We start from the raw sequence: 20,120 nt of genomic DNA, 5'->3' as shown, positions 1-20,120 counted from the left end.
GCTTTATAATGGAAAATGTAAATATGTCTATTATGCCACAGAACTCTGGTCGAACACTGAACTAGAACACTTGCCATACAATCCTCTCTCTCTCTCTCCCATTTCCATAAGCCCAGAGAGAGGCTGCTGTTTGCGGTGGAGAGCAAAGCACACGTGGGTTAATGACTTTTTCTAGTGGGTGGGTGGGGGAAGCAGCCGCCACCAGATAACTTGAACCACTCGTCCACTGTGCCAAGCTAACGACACATTTGCTCCCACGTTTGCTCCCTGTGACACTAGAAATGGTCTTTCCCATATCCCTTCTAATAAATTGACAAGAGGAAACAGCACAGAAGTCCACTCCAAAGCCTCCCTGAATTGGATGTGTTTTCATTGTACCAGACAGGTGTTTTTGTGCCGAGTTCACGTCAAGTTCCAGGAGCAGCTGGAGCAGAGAGAGGGAAAACCTGCACGGATCCACTATTGACCTCCATCTGCGGACACACACAGGTAAGAGAAATGACCGAGGTAAAGATGGTTTTATATTCACACATTTGGACATTCATCACACATTCAACAGACATTTGCCAAAAGCCATTTAAAAATGTATAAATCAATAACTAATTCAACGTTTGTTACAGAAACATCAAACTAGGTATGATTTATTCTATAAATGTCTAACATACTTTTACAACCTTTTGTTTTTAGTAAACATTCCAGTTTTGATTTGAAAAAAATGCATCAAATCTATAAGATGCCATTTAAAGAAGTATAAATCAATAACTAATTCAACGTTTGTCACAGAAACATCAAACTAGGCAGGATTTATTCTATAAATGTTTAGTGTACTTTTACAACCTTTGCTTTGAGTAAACATTGCAGTTCTGATTTCATAGAAATACATTAACGTCTATAAAATGGCATTAAAAATATATATATCAATAACATTTTCACTGATTATGACAGAATCATCAAACTAGATATGATTTATTCTATAAATGTCTAACATATTTTTAAAACCTTTGTTGTGAATACAAATGCCAGTTTGGATTTTATAGAAATACATAGAATCTATAAAAGCAATTTTAAAGATGTGTAAATCAATAACTAATTCACCGTTTGTCACAGAAACATCAAACTAGGTATGATTTATTCTATAAATGTCTAGCATACTTTTACAACCTTAGTTTTGAGTAAAAAATAATTGCAATTTTGACTTGATAGAAATACATAAAATCTATCAAATGCCATTTTAAACTGTATAAATCAATAATGAATTCACTGTTTGTCAGAGAAACATCAAACAAGGTGTGATTTATTCTATAAATGTCTAGTGTACTTTTACAACCTTTGCTTTGAGTAAACATTCCAGTTCTGATATGATAGAAATGCCACAACATCTATAAAATGGAATTAAAAAAATATATATACAGTTGAAGTCGGAAGTTTACACCTTAGCCAAATACATTTAAACTCAGTTTTTCACAATTCCTGACATTTAAACCTAGTAAAAATTCCCTTTCTTAGGTCAATTAGGATCACCACTTTATTTTAAGAATGTGAAATGTCATAATAGTAGTAGAGAGAATTATTTATTTCATCTTTTATTTTTTTTCATTACATTCCCAGTGGGTCAGAAGTTTACATGCACTCAATTAGTATTTGGTAGCATTGCCTTTAAATTCTTTAACTTGGGTCAAACATTTTCGGTAGCCTTCCACAAGCTTCCCACAGTAAGTTGGGTGAATTTTGGCCCATTCCTCCTGCCAGGGCTGGTGTAACTGAGTCAGGTTTGTAGGCCTCCTTGCTCGCACATGCTTTTTCAGTTCTGCCCAGCTTTGTGATGGCCACTCCAATACCTTGACTTTGTTGTCCTTAAGCCATTTTGCCACAACTTTGAAAGTATGCTTGGGGGTCATTGTCCATTTGGAAGACCCATTTCCGACCAAGCTTTAACTTCCTGACTGATGTCTTGAGATGTTGCTTCAATATATCCACATATTTTCCTGCCTCATGATGCCATCTATTTTGTGAAGTGCACCAGTCCCTCCTGCAGCAAAGCACCCCCACAACATGATGCTGCCACCCCCATGCTTCATGGTTGGAATGGTGTTCTTCGGCGTGCAAGCGACCCCCTTTTTCCTCCAAACATAACGATGGTAATTTTGGTCAAACAGTTCTATTTTTGTTTCATCAGACCAGAGGACATTTCTCCAAAAAGTACGATATTTGTCCCCATGTGCAGTTGCAAACCATAGCCTGGCTTTTTTATGGCGGTTTTGGAGCAGTGGCTTCTTCCTTGCTGAGCGGCCTTTCAGGTTATGTCGATATAGGACTCGATTTACTGTGGATATAGATACTTTTGTGCCTGTTTCCTCCAGCATCTTCACAAGGTCCTTTGCTATTGTTTGTCCCAAGGATGAACCAGACTTGTGGAGGTCTACAATTTTTTAGTGATTTCTTTTGATTTTCCCATGATGTCAAGCAAAGAGGCACTGAGTTTTAAGGTAGGCCTTGAAATACATCCACAGGTACACCTCCAATTGACTCAAATTATGTCAATTAGCTTATCAGAAGCTTCTAAAGTCATGACATTATTTTCTGGAATTTTCCAACTTAGTGTATGTAAACTTCTGACCCATTGGAATTGTAATACAGTGAATTATAAGTGAAATAATCTGTCTGTAAACAATTGTTGGAAAAATGACTTGTGTCATGCACAAAGTAGATGTCCTAACCAACTTGCCAAAACTACAGTTTGTTAACAAGAAATTTGTGGAGTGGTTGAAAAACAAGTTTTAATGACTCCAACCTTAGTCTATGTAAACTTCCGACTTCAACTGTATGTATATATATATATATATATATATATATATATATATACATATATCAATAACGTTTTCACTGATTATGACAGAATCATCAAGCTAGGTATGATATTTTCTATCAATGTCTAGCATACTTTTACAACCTTTGTTTTGAGGAAAAAATCCAGTTTTGATTTGTAGGAATACATAAAATCTATAAAATTCAAGTTTAAAGCTATGTAAATCAATCACTAATGCACCGTTTGTCACAGAAACATCAAACTAGGTTTGCTTTATTCTATAAATGTCTAGCATACTTTAACAACCTTTGTTTTGAGTAAAAATTCCAGTTTTGACTTGATTGAAATACATAAAATCTATCAAATGCCATTTTAAAATGTATAAATCAATAATGAATTCACTGTTTGTCACAGAAACATCAAACAAGGTGATTTATTCTATAAATACCTAGCATACTTTTACAACTTTTGTTTTAAGTAAAAAATACAGTTTTGATTTAATTGATGGCATGTAGTCCATCTAGAGGGTGTGTGGTTAAAGTTTTAACGAGTCTGTTGTACACTATTAGAAGGTGCCTGGCATATAATTCTGCATCTTCAGTCATATAAGAGTGAACCATAACATACACTACCGTTCAAAAGTTTGGGGTCACTTAGAAATGTCCTTGTTTTTGAAAGAAAAGCAAATTTTTGGTCTATTAAAATAACATCAAATTGATCAGAAATACAGTGTAAATATTGTTAATGTTGTAAATGACTTTTGTAGCTGGACACGGCTGATTTTTTTAATGGAATATCTACGTAGGCGTACAGAGGCCCATTATCAGCAACCATCACTCCTGTGTTCCAATGGCACGTTGTGTTAGCTAATCCAAGTTTATAATTTTAAAAGGCTAATTGATCATTAGAAAACCCTTTCGTAATGATTTTAGCACAGCTGAAAACTGTTCTGATTAAAGCTTGTTCTAATTAAAGAAGCAATAAAACTGGCCTTCTTTAGACTAGTTGAGTATCTGGAGCAACAGCATTTGTGGGTTCGATTCCAGGCTCAAAATGGCCAGAACAAAGGACTTTCTTCTTAAACTCGTCAGTCTATTCTTGTTCTGAGAAATGAAGGCTATTCCATGCGAGAAATTGCCAAGAAACTGAAGATCTCGTACAACGCTGTGTACTACTCCCTTCACAGAACAGCGCAAACTGGCTTAAACCAGAATATAAAGAGGAGTGGGAGGCCCCGGTGCACAACTGAGCAAGAGGACAAGTACATTTGATTGTCAAGTTTGAGAAAAGTCCTCAACTGGCAGCTTCATTAATTAGTACCCGCAAAACACCAGTCTCAACGTCAACAGAACTGGGATTTTTACTCAAAACAAAGGTTGTAAAAGCACACTAGACATTTATAGAATAAATCACACCTTGTTTGATGTTTTATAGATTTCATGTATTTCTATAAAATGAAAACTGGCATTTGTATTCACAACAAGGTTTTAAAAGTATGCTAGACATTTGTATAATAAATCATATCTTGTTTGATGATTCTGTGACAAACGGTGAATTAGTTATTGATTTATACACTTTTAAATGACATTTTATTGATTTTATGTATTTCTATAATATCAAAACTGGAATTTTTCCTCAACAAAGGTTGTAAAAGTATGCTAAACATTTATAGAATAAATCATACGTAGTTTAATGTTTCCGTGACAAATGGTGAATTAGTTATTGATTTATACAATTTAAAATGGCATTTTATAGATGTTATGTATTTCTATCAAATCAGAACTGGAATTTTTGCTCAAGAAAGGTTGTAAAAGTATGCTAGACATTTATAGAATAAATCATACCTAGTTTGATGTTTCTGTGAAAAACGTTGAATTAGTTATTGATTTATACAGTTTAAAATGGCATTATATAGATTTTATGTATTTCTATCAAATTAAAACCTGGAATTTTTCCACTAAACAAAGGTGTAAAAGTATGCTAGACATTTATAGGTTAAATCGTACTTAGTTTGATGTTTCTGTGACAAACGGTGAATTAGTTATTGATTTATACTTCTTTAAATGACATTTTATAGATTTTACGTATTTATATCAAATCAAAACTGGAATGTTTACTCAAAACAAAAGTTTGTAAAAGTATGCTAGACATTCATAGAATAAATCATCCCTAGTTAGAGTTTTCTGTCATAATCAGTGAAAACGTTATTGATTTATATAGCTTTAAATGGCATTTTATAAATGTTATGTATTTCTATCAAATCAAAACTGGAATGTTTACTCAAAGCAAAGGTTGTAAAAGTATACTAGACATTTCTAGAATAAATCATACCTTGTTTGATGTTTCTGTGACAAACAGTGAATTAGTTATTGATTTTTACATTTGTAAATGGCTTTTGGCGAATGTCTTATGAATGTCATTGATCATTAGAAAACCCTTTCGTAATGACGTAAGGATGTCTGTTGAATGTCTGAATGTGTGAATATAAAACCAACTTTACCTCGGTAGAGAAATGACCTCTTCATAGTATTTCAAACTAAAGCAATGTTTTCTGTGAGCTACAATTCATGGCACATACTTTATGCATAATAACTAAATGCATACAAACATTCACCTTGGCCTGAAGTTCCTTTCATTAATGAAATAGCTGACTGAAGATTTGAGCACAACATGTCAATACTTTGTAACTTCAAAGAAAAGTTTACAGCACAGAAAATGCATCAAAGACATAATTAGATGTATTTTGGATTGTCACATACCAGATAGATGCAGTGAAATGTGTTGTTTTACAGGGTCAGCCATAGTAGAACAGCATCCCTGGAGCAAATTAGGGTTAAGTGCTTTGCTCAAGGGCACATCGACAGATTCTTCACCTTGTCAGCTCAGATATTCAAACCAACAACCTTTTGGTTACTGGCCCAATGCCCAAACTGCTAGGCTACTTGCCGCCTAAATTAACAAGTACAGAAACCACAAGAGACACTGAATCCTGTGTAGGGACAGACTGTATAAGTAAAGTTGTCACTAGAAACGTGCCACTCTAAAGTCGCCTAAAAACAAGCAGGTAGATTAGCAATATATCAGATGCATGACTGTTAAACCTGTGCTACACATGAACTCTAGGCAAGTAGGCATTTTCAATGGGGGGGCATCACATTTGTATCACTTTTTATATCCCACCTGGTAAGATTTTGATGGCAATTGCTTCATGCTGTTCTATACGCTAAAAACAGCATGTTTTGAATGGGCCACATAAACAAATGTATTCATTCAGTCTACATTTACATTTTAGTCATTTAGCAGACGCTCTTATCCAGAGCGACTTACAGTAGTGAATGCATACATTTTCTCTCTGTACTGGTCCCCCGTGGGAATCGAACCCACAACCCTGGTGTTGCAAACACCATGCTCTACCAACTGAGCCACATGGGACCAAATAGATTTTGAGAATAATGAGGAGTGGGTCCTCTGGTAGAGTTCACATTCAACCTCAATCAGCCAGGGCATACACATTATTACAACAGACGAGTTACAGCAATTGAAAACAACACTGTCACATTTAATTTCAATGACTTGAATTATGCACAAAGGGCCCTCCCCAAATAAGATAAAGGAGACTCTCAGAATTGTTGGTAAAAGCATGTCAATGGTAACCATGTTAGCCTTTTCCTGTGTGCTTGCATTGGGTGGAGAGCCATGGCACTGCTTTTGTTATCCTAGTCAATCACAGAAGTCTGTTTTACATTTACATTAGTCATTTAACAGACACTCTTATAAGTCAGAGTGACTTACAGTGCATTCATCTGGAAGGAACAGGATGTTTCTGTGGGGAATTGTTCTCCTGTCATGTGACCAGCCTGTCAGACAAGGCAGGCAGGCTGTGAACTACGACTGAGAGCTAAACCCCTGACTTCACTGTTTCCTTCTTTTCCTCGCTCTTGCCTTTTGTTTGTTCACAGGCCTAGCCCGCAGCAAAGCGATATAACTGGCTCTCATAGCTCTCGCTCGTTCAAAGGAAGGGGGGAAATTTTACAGGTAAACAGTTTCTCTCCCTTCTTTTGACTGTTTGCCAACAGCTTTGTGCCAAGGCAGGTTTTCCCCTTGAAAAGGTGCAGAGAGCGATTGCCCCAGAGCTAGATAGATCCCTGTAGTTTATGTAATGGAAAGACTGTTTGATAAGGTTGAGACGTGTGCTGGAAATCAGTCAGTTATTACTGCCAGATAAGAGCCGACGATGACTGCTTTAATGTTGCTCTGTTTCATAGCCAATTCGTTGGAAAAAGTGCACTTTGAAGTATATCACAAGGCAGTGTGTTATAGATTGAGCATATCTCTGTATGCACATACATAATTGAATTACCTGATTGAACAAGCTGACAATACTCTATTTTCTTCTTAAATTGTTTATGTACATGTTACAGGGCCAAATAGGGAAGTTTGTGAGCACTATGAAACTTGATGTAGATGTAAAGTTTTATCTCACTGATTTGGCAAATTCAATCTGAAGCCTGTAAACGTGTTTGTGTCCTAATGAATTCTGCTGTTTTTGTTTGCTGTGCTCTAGCCGTACTTAATGCAGTCAGCCGGGGCTGAGACCAGACCACTAGTGTTGAACAAAGGCCATTAGGTGGGTTGGAAAGGTAAATAGATTTAATTGCTCAGCCATAAACAAGAACACGGTGGCATCTCTGTGACATGGTGTTTTAGGTTTATAGCCAGAGAATATTCGTGGTAGGAAGGTTGTACGTGTTAGCGAGGGAAAGAGTAAAAAAAAAAAATGTTCATAAAATATATATTTAAATTGTCTAAAGTGGCTTCTGTCCTGGTCAATTAACAGAAGCCTATATGATATCTGTGTCCCTGTCTTTTACGATTAGTGGTAATGAAAGAGAAAAAGCAAGGCGAGGTTTCTATTTTTGCCTACTGAGATGTAGCCCGAGGCCGGCATTGGATTCAATCCAACAGATTAACGACCTGCGCACAGGGATATACATTTTGTGGAGATTACGTTTGCTGTAAACGACTCTGCAGATGTTTAGCTCATGCCCAAATCAATTTATAAAGTCCATCACATTATACAGGTTATCAGTGTTGTTTTTTAATGGAATTTAAACATAAAAATAAATAAAATAATCATAAGTATTTTCACTTTGAGACCAATTTTAAATGCCAGAGAGATACAATCAATTGGGAAAAATAGCTTGAAGGGTTGGTGCAGTGATTGAACCCCGGTCTCCGTTGGGAGAGAAGTAGGCCTACATGTGGTTAGAGAAGGGGAGCATTACCCTTTACACCAGGGGCTCTGCATCTACAGTAGTGTGTTTGTTAGTGGGGGAACGAGAGGTGGAGCAGAATCAAAGAATGCATGATTTAAATTGTAAACCCCTCTTCGAGCAAATGAGAGTGGGGCACTCAGACCCTTGCTGTGTCCCAACAACACTTAGAAATTAGGACAGTGACTTGGATATTGACATGATAAAATGAGGTTACACAATGTGAATGAATGTTGTGTGTGTGCATGTGCTGTCCTCCCCTATGAGGGAAGTGGGCAGATGTTTTCCACAGTGCTTATAATTCCTTATTGATAGTCTGGTAACAGTACTCAGTAAAGCAAACCATTTTCCAGCAGGGTGAAATCAGCTGTAATGGTTGTTTGCATGTGTGCCCACATACCAGAGAACTGGGTGACTCATTGTTTGGGCCTGTGATAAATAGCTGCCTTTGCTCTACTTCACAGAGACAAATGCTTTTACCTTTGCATTGCCCTCTAAGATACACACATCAATACACTCCCGACAAGAATGTCATCTGTTTGTTTGGATACAAGGGCCTTCTTTCATCCTTTTCCATTTGAAATGACAATCAGTAATGGGTTTATCCAGGAGCTACTCATTTACTGGACATTGATGTTCTACTAATAGCACGTGTTAGTGCAATCCAAGAGTAAAGAAGAAAAGGAAAAAAAACATATTTGTGGACAATAACATGTTGTTGTTGGCTGATGCGAGTGGACCATTTCACATGCACATCTGTTGATGAATGTATTACACAAACAACTGAAGCAATGGATGTATTGCCTGGCAGTGAAATGGAGATGGCGTGACCATCACGATGATCTGTTGCCCAAGGCAGGAATCATTATTGAAGTTGTAACTGGCAACAGAGACTGTTGTATTTCTGCCTACACTGTGAAGAGCCACCCAGAACTGACTTCTGGTCTCGTTAGCTGCCCTACAGAGCTGAGACATAGGCACACTTTTATGTCCCTCTCTTCATGGACATAACCCTCCATCTTCTTTGCTTACTGATTGGTCAGTTTATTATCTGTAGGTCCGTGTTTATCATGTTGTTGATTTGGTTTTCTTCCCTAGCAGTACTCATTCACTTATCAATGTATTTTGATAATGTCATACCAACTTCTTTCCTATTGCGATCTATGTACAAAAGCCACAAGTATATACAACTAAACTCAATTAGAGGGGGTAATACAGTGCTGGGTCAATATCTATTTGAAGTAATTTTCCCAGATGGGGTGTAGCCTTTCATTTAGTAGGACTGAGTGTCTGGATGTGTTTTTGCAGCCCTTGTCATCAGCTCTCAAAAGATGACGGAGGCCATGTTTGGGACAGTGAACGATCAGTGGGTCTGTCCCAACGACCGGCAGCTGGCCCTTCGAGCCAAGTGAGTACGCACTCCAAAATCTCTACCATCTCACTAAGTATGTGAGTGTTTTTGTTGTGTCACCTGGGGAAGATGTAATGGTTGTGTAAAGTATTCCTGTGCCCATTATTTTCATTACTTTGAATAGTTTTTGTTGTAGAACTGAGTGTGTGTTTTGTTGAAACTTGTTTTTGATAGCATGGCAGTTATGTTTTATAAAACCATTGTGACCATTTGATCTTACACTGCAATGTATATTTATGTATTTGATACAACATTTTGCACGTGTACTAGTTTGTTTGTGTTCAGTGCAGTCATATAAGGAGATATTTTTGCTAGCAGGATAGATATTTTTGTAAGGCGTGCATACATGCATGCATAAGCCTGTGTTAGTCACATAACATGTTTCACTTTGGCCTGCACTGCCACATGTAATGACACAAAAGAATAAACATGAAAATTGATGAACAGCGTAAAGCAACATGTGTGTCTGTGTCCCAGGCTGCAGACAGGCTGGTCTGTCCACACCTTCTGTACAGACCGACAGAGGAAGAGCCAGATGCTGGAGCAGCAGGAGATGGAGAACATCCTTAGTGTCATCCGCAGGGCTGAGGAACTGGAACAGACTGAACAGCTCCGCATCGGGTAGGACGCACTCGCGCGCACACACCACACATGCGGTTGGTAATGCTATTGAAAATTAGAATAAAACCATGAATTGCTGGTAGTTTATCTGGGAATGACTATCCTTAAGCTGTCAGTTGCAGTACATAGCCAACTTTAGTCTTTGTTTGTGTGTGTGTGTGTGTGTGTGTGTGTGTGTGTGTGTGTGTGTGTGTGTGTGTGTGTGTGTGTGTGTGTGTGTGTGTGTGTGTGCGTGCGTGTGTCCGTGCGTGTGTCCGTCCCAGGAGGCTGGTGGAGCGTCTGGACAACATGAGGAAAAGTGCGATGGGAAACGGCCTGTCCCAGTGCCTGCTGTGTGGGGAGGTCCTGGGCCTCCTGGGAACCCCCTCCGTCTTCTGTCAGGACTGCTGCAAGGTAAAGGTCACCGCACCTACTCTTCTGTTCTACTATAGCAGAGGCCCAAACTGACCTGAAGGGTTGCAGTGTCTTTGGTTTTCATCCAAATCTCTTAATCCGTAACTCTTCCCAGCATTTGAAAGTACTGTGGGGATAGAGCTGGGACGATAAATTACCAATACCGATATTGCCTTCCTCTTATTGAAGCAATTTTGCTTACATCTGTAATTTTCATGATTAGGCAATGGCACTAGTTTACAACCGGAGTATGCAATTGAGATGATGCACTGGTAGAATGAAGCGGAGCGCGCGATTTGGGGTGAATACATCAAGTAGCCTACCAATGGAACGTTTTTGTAGGACTTTAAAGGTTCAATCTGCGATTAAATTAATGAGATATACCCAATGTTAGACAAGAATCCAAAGTTATAAATGCCTTTATGAGCTTAGTTCAACTGTACCCCATCAGAACCCCAAATAGAAGATTGATTTACTCCATTGTTTGTAAACAAGGTAATTGTAAACAAACACTATTATAGCCTCAAAACATGGTTGAAACAATACTTTTGATATCATAGAGCTATGGGTGCAATGACTGACCATCTATTTCTGAATTTGAGTGGTTACATTTCTCCAGCCCCATCCCTCACTTTGTTATTGTTTGAACTGCAGATTGCCGCTTTCCATTTACTGTTAGATCAATTACATGGCTATCTAGCAACAATATCCTATTTAAAATGTGTAATCTAGCTAATATGTTTTGATTTCCCACTTCCTCGGGTGGTGAATTATGTAGCATATAGCCTAGGTCAATATCCACAAAAAAAGATGGGGGCAAATTCATCTCTAAAGTGCCAAAAATAACTGATCATTCTGAATCCTTTTTTGAAATGTTGCAAATTAAAATGTCAATCATGCATTCCCTGAATCAGTTAGATGAAATAGCCAACTTCTTTCTTGTCTTACTTATTGATGACAATGGAAAAAGTTAGTCTAGATCCCTGTCGCTAATGGAAAGTAACTGCATCCAAAAAATATGCTTTTGTATTTATCGATGATGTTGATAATTAACACACCTGATTCAACTAAAGGCTTGATGATGATCACTACTCTTTTTAGCCGTGAATCATTACAATTGCAGTATTCTCCTACAGATACTGTGGGTTTGACATGAAGCTCATTGAACTTCTCCTATTCTGAGTGTTCTCTCCAACTCCTCTGCTCCATGTGCTAGAGGCCAGTGGCACTGGGACGTAATGAGATCAGAAGGGAGGAAATGAAACAACCCAGGGGAAATAGATTATGTGGGTCTCTGAGAGGAAATGTAATAAGTGGTATGCGACTGTATAAACCAGATAAGAGGGGGTTCATTCTGCTGTTCAGTAGTGCCTATAATGGTTCTCATCTCAAACAGATACTTACAAGAGCTCTGTCATGTCTATAACATAATAACTTTCACCAAGCAAGGCACAGGCCTATTAGACGTAAACAGAATGTATAGGACTCATCATTAGGGAATATTGTTTAATTGTAGTGAATGGCAGTTCAATTCACTGTTCCAAAGCATGGACTTGACTGGATAGCCAGCTTGTAGTAATCACTTTTCACCATTGGGTTGCAGCAGAGACCTTAGATGGGAATGCCTAAGTTGCTTACCTAAAGCATGAAAGCGGGAGTGTTTTATGATAATCTATGTAAAATAACATTTCAAATGGGAAAATATTTCTGAATATACTCATTCTCCTACTAATTTCCCTGTAAAAAATGTACAAATACTGTAGATTAGTTGACGTTGCATGATATGTTCAATGGTGTACTCATGATGTTATGCAAACTCCTTAAGTGGTCTATGCTAGACTGTTTTATGTATCGCTCGACTACATGAAAGAAAATGTTGAGAGGTCAGTTTGAAGATTGTCGGAAGGAAAAGCCCGGTAGTAAACTTAAGGCACAGGAGAGGGCAGCAAAGCCCTGAAAGAGGAGCATAGAGCAGGCTGTGTTTACAGTCTCATAGGAAATGGATATGTGGATATCTTCACCATCCTAACTGGGAGGGACAGGTGTGGAGGCATCCAATATATTAAGTGTGTCCAATCCCAAACTTAAGGATGCTGCTAGGGACTGTGTGATGCTCGATGATGAACGGTTGGACTGTGTAAAGCTGTGCAAATACAGGCCCATCCAGGGAATGAGGAGACATGCGCGCACACACACAGCTAATGAAGTCACTACCCTGCCTCTGCCCACTACCCTGCCCTGTACCTTAGACACTGTCACTAGCCGGCTACTGCCCGCTACTCTACCCTGCTCCTTAGACACTGTTTCTAGTCTGCTACCGCCGGCTACTCTACCCTGCACGTTAGACACTGTTACTAGCCGGCTACTGCCCGGTACTCTACCCTTCTCCTTAGACACTGTTTCTAGTCTGCTACCGCCGGCTACTCTACCCTGCACGTTAGACACTGTTACTAGCCGGCTACTGCCCGGTACTCTACCCTTCTCCTTAGACACTGTTTCTAGTCTGCTACCGCCGGCTACTCTACCCTGCACATTAGACACTGTTACTAGCCGGCTACCGCCCGGTACTATGCCCTGCTCCTTAGACCCTGTCACTAGCTCCCCTGTAGCTCAGTTGGTAGAGCATGGCGCTTGCAACGCCAGGTTTGTGAGTTTGATTCCCACGGGGGGCCAGTATTAATAAATAAAGGTAATAAAATGTATGCCCTCTACTGTAAGTCGCTCTGGATAAGAGCGTCTGCTAAATTACAATTTAAAAAATGTAGACACTGCTGCCCTATGTATATAGAGTCATTGAAAACTACTCACTTTAATAATGTTTATTGTTCTGAAATCATTGAAAAAGACAAGATTACCATTCTTACAACATTATTTTTTTGAAATGGCAATTGATCTCTGATAAATTATGCTAATTGATTACACACATTATACACTGCTCAAAAAAATAAAGGGAACACTTAAACAACACAATGTAACTCCAAGTCAATCACACTTCTGTGAAATCAAACTGTCCACTTAGGAAGCAACACTGATTGACAATACATTTCACATGCTGTTGTGCAAATGGAATAGATAACAAGTGGAAATTATAGGCAATTTGCAAGACACCCCCAATAAAGGAGTGGTTCTGCAGGTGGAGACCACAGACCACTTCTCAGTTCCTATGCTTCCTGGCTGATGTTTTGGTCACTTTTGAATGCTGGCGGTGCTTTCACTCTAGTGGTAGCATGAGACGGAGTCTACAACCCACACAAGTGGCTCAGGTAGTGCAGCTCATCCAGGATGGCACATTAATGCGAGCTGTGGCAAGAAGGTTTGCTGTGTCTGTCAGCGTAGTGTCCAGAGCATGGAGGCGCTACCAGGAGACAGGCCAGTACATCAGGAGACGTGGAGGAGGCCGTAGGAGGGCAACAACCCAGCAGCAGGACCACTACCTCCACCTTTGTGCAAGGAGGAGCAGGAGGAGCACTGCCAGAGCCCTGCAAAATGACCTCCAGCAGGCCACAAATGTGCATGTGTCTGCTCAAACGGTCAGAAACAGACTCCATGAGGGTGGTATGAGGGCCCGATGTCCACAGGTGGGGGTTGTGCTTACAGCCCAACACCGTGCAGGACATTTGGCATTTGCCAGAGAACACCAAGATTGGCAAATTCGCCACTGGCGCCCTGTGCTTTTCACAGATGAAAGCAGGTTCACACTGAACACGTGACAGATGTGACAGAGTCTGGAGACGCCGTGGAGAACGTGCTGCTGCCTGCAACATCCTCCAGCATGACCGGTTTGGCGGTGGGTCAGTCATGGTGTGGGGTGGCATTTCTTTGGGGAGCCGCACAGCCCTCCATGTGCTCGCCAGAGGTAACCTGACTGCCATTAGGTACCGAGATGAGATCCTCAGACCCCTTGTGAGACCATATGCTGGTGCGGTTGGCCCTGGGTTCCTCCTAATGCAAGACAATGCTAGACCTCATGTGGCTGGAGTGTGTCAGCAGTTCCTGCAAGAGGAAGGCATTGATGCTATTGACTGGCCCGCCCGTTCCCCAGACCTGAATCCAATTGAGCACATTTGGGACATCATGTCACGCTCCATCCACCAACGCCACGTTGCACCACAGACTGTCCAGGAGTTGGCGGATGCTTTAGTCCAGGTCTGGGAGGAGATCCCTCAGGAGACCATCCGCCACCTCATCAGGAGCATTCCCAGGCGTTGTAGGGAGGTCATACCGGCACGTGGAGGCCACACACACTACTGAGCCTCATTTTGACTTGTTTTAAGGACATTACATCAAAGTTGGATCAGCCTGTAGTGTGGTTTTCCACTTTAATTTTGAGTGTGACTCCAAATCCAGACCTCCATGGGTTGATAAATTGGATTTCCATTGATTATTTTTGTGTGATTTTGTTGTCAGCACATTCAACTATGTAAAGAAAAAAGTATTTAATAAGATTATTTCTTTCATTCAGATCTAGGATGTGTTGTATAAGTGTTCCCTTTATTTTTTTGAGCAGTATATATACATAGCTCATCCTATACAACTACTGCTGTACATACCTTTTCCTACTTTTATATTGTCCATACTGTCTATACAGACCACATATTTATATTCTGGACTCTGATATTGCTCATTCTGATATTGCTCATTCTGATATTTCTTCATTTCTAGTTATTATGATTAAAATATATATTTGATTTATTATTATTTCTGTATTAGTATAATACTGTTAGACATTTACTGCACTGCTGGAGCTAGAAACATAAGCTTTTTGCTGCACTCGCTTTAACATCTGCTAATTTATGTATGTGACAAATAAACTTTGATTTGATATGACCCTCAGTTCGCTGCAGGTGTGGGAGCGGTGGCATCTGTCTCAGTATAACATCACACACTTTAGGTCATTGACACACTGTGATTCTAGACTTGTTACGTTTTCCTTTCAACTTGTCTTATGAAGTAAGCTACTGCCTATTCAATAAAAAAAATGGAATTCCCCACAGTGGAGATAGATATCACATTTGAGCTAATTCATATGTTTGCATATATACTTCTTGTTGAATGTTTATAGTCTTGTCAATAAATGCCCCCAGTCGAAACACAGCCCAGATTTGTTAGTATGTAATTGGAAGGTAGACAGATGTATTGGTCACTAGGTGACTGTAGTCTTCAGAAGAAGACCTGCTCTGGGTATGAAAACTGACAGGTGTACACATCCATCAGACTATGCTCTGTAGCTAGAGTACAGATGAGATGGCTATAGTCAGGCATCTTTGGGCCAGGTATCCTGGAATCCAGAAGCAAATCTTACGTGCGATGGCCAGCATTTTGGCATAATATTCCATTTATATTAACATTCTGTTACAGTAAACTACTATTTTAGCTGATGGCAGTTGACCGAAAATGTTTGATCTTAGAAGGTGGAGACCCAGATATTCTATTTCTCTCTCACTCTCTAAAAATACTGACTTACTTCAGGAAAGACAATTATGAGCACTTCAGCCAAGGTCTGTCCTCCATTGCATTAGGTTTGATTAAAGCTTCCTTCCTGTGACTTTATCAAGTGAAATGTTATTGGTCACATACACATGCAAATGTTATTGCGGGTGTAGCGAATGCTTGCTTTTCAACATCATAATCAACCCTGCTTCCAAATTTATTCTTAAGGTAATGTAATTGGATGTTTTTTACACTGCTGCATCCAACCAAGCTCTCGCTTTGTCAAAGGCTACGCTAGGTGAACACACTGAAGATCTTTGTTGTTCTCTAGGAACATACAAATGTTTCCTTTTTTCTTGTTGTAAGATAATGTCGTTTTTCCATTTTAAGCAATGCAAAACATACACATACAAACGAGAACATACAAACATCCACAACATCACCCCTGCCCAGACCCACCTGCTCACACATCTCCAGCGCCCATATCACTCTCCGCCACATGGCCTCAAACTGCACCATTTTGTTTCTCTCCGTCTTCCACGCACTTTCAACATTTACAAATATGTTTCTGATGATTGTATTAATGCTCAGTTCCAAGTCGATCCCTTAGCCCTTACTCCCTAGCCACTGCTGTAGGTCTGAGAGGACTGGATAGATTGATGCAATATGATGAAAACTACACCCAGCCAGCCATTCAGAATGGAGAAGGAAGCTGTCTTCAGAAGTTCCTAGTGTGTAGGGGCTAGAGGCCATTTGAAATTCCGCATAAGTCTGCATGTTCAAATGACTCACCCCCTTTATTTGTGGTGGGAGGAGGTTGAGCAGTGTTTTGTTGAGTTGTGCAATGACTTGACTTCACATCATGGAAATACATGTGTCACAGTGACTTTTCTGTGAACTTTTCAACGTCACAAACTTGGCTGTGATGGCTCAGCAAATTTCCAACACTTTGATAACTATTGATGGTACTCTATAATTGAATTGATCAGTGATTTTTATTCTGTTTCGTTCTTTAAACAATAAAAAAAGTGTCCTTTCAAAAGCTTTATATTTATTTACATTCATTTAATTTTGCAGGATATATATTATCAGGCACGCTCCAATTTTATGAAGTACAGAGTTGTTGGACTTACTAAAGGTTCTTCACTTGGCACGGACTGTTTTCAATTTCAATATGGAACATTGCATTTTGTATAGTAATTCAAGCCAAACTGTAAAATTATCATGTGCGTTTTTTTACTGTTGCAAAGTGCAAGAACTTTATAGCTAAGTATGTATATAACTTTTTACAACTTAGAGTATATAATACATATTAAAGTATAGAAAAGTATTGTATGACCTTTTTGTGTTTTGTCCACGTTACTCAGTACACCACTCATGTTCAATTCAAAATCGGGTCTTATTTAAAAAAAAGTTATTCTCTCTCTCTCTCTTACAGAAAGTGTGCACCAAGTGTGGCATAGAGCCCCAGTGCAGTCAGAAGAGAACTCAGTGGCTGTGCAAGATCTGCAGTGAACACAGAGAGGTAACGTACATCCCTACAACTGGATAGCCCATCTGAAGTTGAACTGGCAACTACATGAAAACATATATTTGATAATTCTTCAAATTACTATTCACATTATATACCAGATGGATGCTTTCCATTGTGGTGAGTCCTATATATTTATAAGGGGGTAAGCCCATTCAGTGAACACTTTCAGTTTGAGAAAAGTGCAATGGAAGTGCAGAAGCAAAACAGTATAATTTCATGGAAGTATCTTAGCAACAGCAGCAGCATCCAGAGACAATGTTTACCACAGGAGGTTGGTTGCACCTTAATTGGGGAGAACGGGCTCCTGGTATTGACTGGAGCGGAATTAGAGGAATGTTATAAAATACATCAAACACGTCGTTTCCAGGTGTTTGATGCCATTCCATTTGTGCCGTTCCAGCCATTATGAGTCGTTCTCCCCTCAGCAGCCACCTGTGTATACTGAACAAAAATATAAATGCAACATGCAACAATTTCATTGGTTTTACTGAGCTACAGTTCATATGAGGAAATCAATCAATTGAAATAAATGAATTAGGCCCTAATCTATGTATTTCACATGACTGGAAATACAGATATGCATATATTGGTCACAGATACCTTAAAAAAAATGGGCCTCAAAATGGGCCTCAGGATCTCGTCACGGTATTTTTGTGCATTCAAATTTCCATAGATAAAATGCATTTGTGTTCATTATCCGTAATTTATGCCTGCCCATACCATAACTCCACCGCCACCATGGGGCACGCTGTTCACAACGTTGACATCAGCAACCTGCTCACCCACACGTGGTCTGCAGATGTGATGCTGGTTGGACATACTGCCAAATTCTCTAAAACAACATTGGCGACTGCTTATGGAAGAGAAATTAACATTAAATTATCTGGCAACAGCTCTGGTGGACATTGCTGCAGTCAATTGTACTATCCCTCAAACCTGACATCTGTGGGATTGTGTTGTGTGACAAAACGCTGCTGCTACTCTCTGTTTATCTTATATGCATAGTCACTTTAACTATACGTTCATGTACATACTACCTCAATTGGCCCGACCAACTAGTGCTCCTGCACATTGGCTAACCGGGCTATATGCATTGTGTCCCACCACCCGCCAACCCCTCTTTTTACGCTACTGCTACTCTCTGTTCATCATATATGCATAGTCACTTTAACCATACCTACATGTACATACTACCTCAATAAGCCTGACTAACCGGTGTCTGTATATAGCCTTGCTACTCTTGTTTTCAAATGTCTTTTTACTATTCGGCGCACGTGACAAATAAACTTTGATTTGATTTGAAAACCGCACATTTTAGAGTGGCCTTTTATTGTCCCCAGCACAAGGTGCACCTCTGTAATGATCATGCTGTTTAATTGGCTTCTTGATATGCTACACCTGCCAGGTGGCTAGATTATCTTGCCAAAGGAGAAATGCTCACTGACAGGGATGTAAACACTTTTGTGCACTAAATTTGAGAAATCATTTTTTGTGTGCATATAGAACATTTCTGAGATAATTTATTTCAGCTCTTGAAACATGGTACCAACACTTTACATGTTGTGTTTATATTTTTGTTCAGTGTAGTATCTGTCTGTGGTCCCACAGGGCTGTAGCTAGCTGACAGACTTCAGACAGAGTGCTGCAGGTTGGCTTCTCCAGGGATAAGGTTTCTCTCAGGGATTGATTTTGGCACCCATTGGTCATCAGCAGGGCTGGCAGGATCTGGATGGGCATCTCACCACAGTGTTGTTTACAATGCACAAGCCTGATTGGGGGATTCATCTTTCATCTTTTCGATTATGGAAATGTACCTTTTTTTAATGCTGATAAAAGAGCGATAAAAGTGTTTGCGATGACAGGTTTTTTTTCGAGGGATGAGCCAGCACTGTAGTAACGACATGGAGCATTCTAGACCCTTCAATGTATGCCTTTCAAAAGTGTTCTGCAATTTAGTCCTGGCATTTTCTCCTCCATGCGTATATCAATCTTGGATCAGGATCTTGATACCTGGCCATAGACAAAATGGATGTGCATTATTTCAGCTGTACTGTTGGTTGTCATTCAAGCCGAACACCATTTTGGAAATTACAGTAACAGCAGTCAATGGACTATATTCATTCACTATACTATAGGACTATTTTCATTGGCCTCTCTCAAGGAGTTTATTGGTTGGCCTGTTCCATGTGTGGGGGCATTTCTCTGAGTAATTGAACATCTGAACCACGTAATATTACCATATGTAGGCCTATATCCAGATTATTCAAGTAATTTGCAACTTTCGCCTCATGGAAAGCCATATCACAATAGTGCCCCCAAAAAGCTGCTTAGCTGGAGCCTGTGAATTGGCGACCTAGATGTATTATTACCGTACAACACAGAACTTCTTGGTTTTAGGTAGGCCGCCTTTGTTCAAGTATCATTTCCTCAGTGTTGACATATGGATCACCAGGCATCCCTGACTTTAATAGGGGAGGTGGAGGGAGGATGGGGTTAGTTTTAGCAGGAAGATCACAGAAGCTTATGAATAATTTCCACGACTCTGCAGAATTGAGGACTGAGAGAGGGCACTGTACCGTAAAGACATTTATGTCCAAATCGTTTTCATTGCCAAATGTTTTAACCACACACTGTGCCTTGAAAGGCAGTCTT

The 20,120-nt window shown here is 39.6% G+C and overlaps 1 protein-coding gene across 5 annotated transcripts in view; it reads left to right on the top strand.

The window, feature by feature from the left end:
• Positions 1-208: 208 nt before the first annotated feature.
• Positions 209-20,120, top strand: part of LOC106603748 (rab effector Noc2) — a 104,535-nt gene continuing 84,623 nt past the window's right edge. The window contains exons 1-7 of one of the 5 annotated variants that reach the window (XM_045717288.1): positions 209-489; positions 6,766-6,841; positions 7,371-7,433; positions 9,388-9,487; positions 9,968-10,111; positions 10,375-10,504; positions 17,373-17,459. In XM_045717288.1, the coding sequence (XP_045573244.1) occupies positions 9,411-9,487; positions 9,968-10,111; positions 10,375-10,504; positions 17,373-17,459 (438 nt within the window). In that variant the 5' untranslated portion in view covers positions 209-489; positions 6,766-6,841; positions 7,371-7,433; positions 9,388-9,410. Of the gene's footprint in view, positions 490-6,691; positions 6,842-7,370; positions 7,447-9,387; positions 9,488-9,967; positions 10,112-10,374; positions 10,505-17,372; positions 17,460-20,120 lie in introns of those variants that run through there. The other 4 variants (XM_014197805.2, XM_045717290.1, XM_045717289.1 and 1 more) reach the window with 4 other exon arrangements.

The sequence above is a fragment of the Salmo salar genome, chromosome ssa04 (genome assembly GCF_905237065.1).
Source record: "Salmo salar chromosome ssa04, Ssal_v3.1, whole genome shotgun sequence".
NCBI classification, from domain to species: domain Eukaryota; kingdom Metazoa; phylum Chordata; class Actinopteri; order Salmoniformes; family Salmonidae; genus Salmo; species Salmo salar.
The sequence above is the reverse complement of the archived record's forward strand: the minus strand, read 5'-3'. Positions and strand labels throughout refer to the sequence as shown.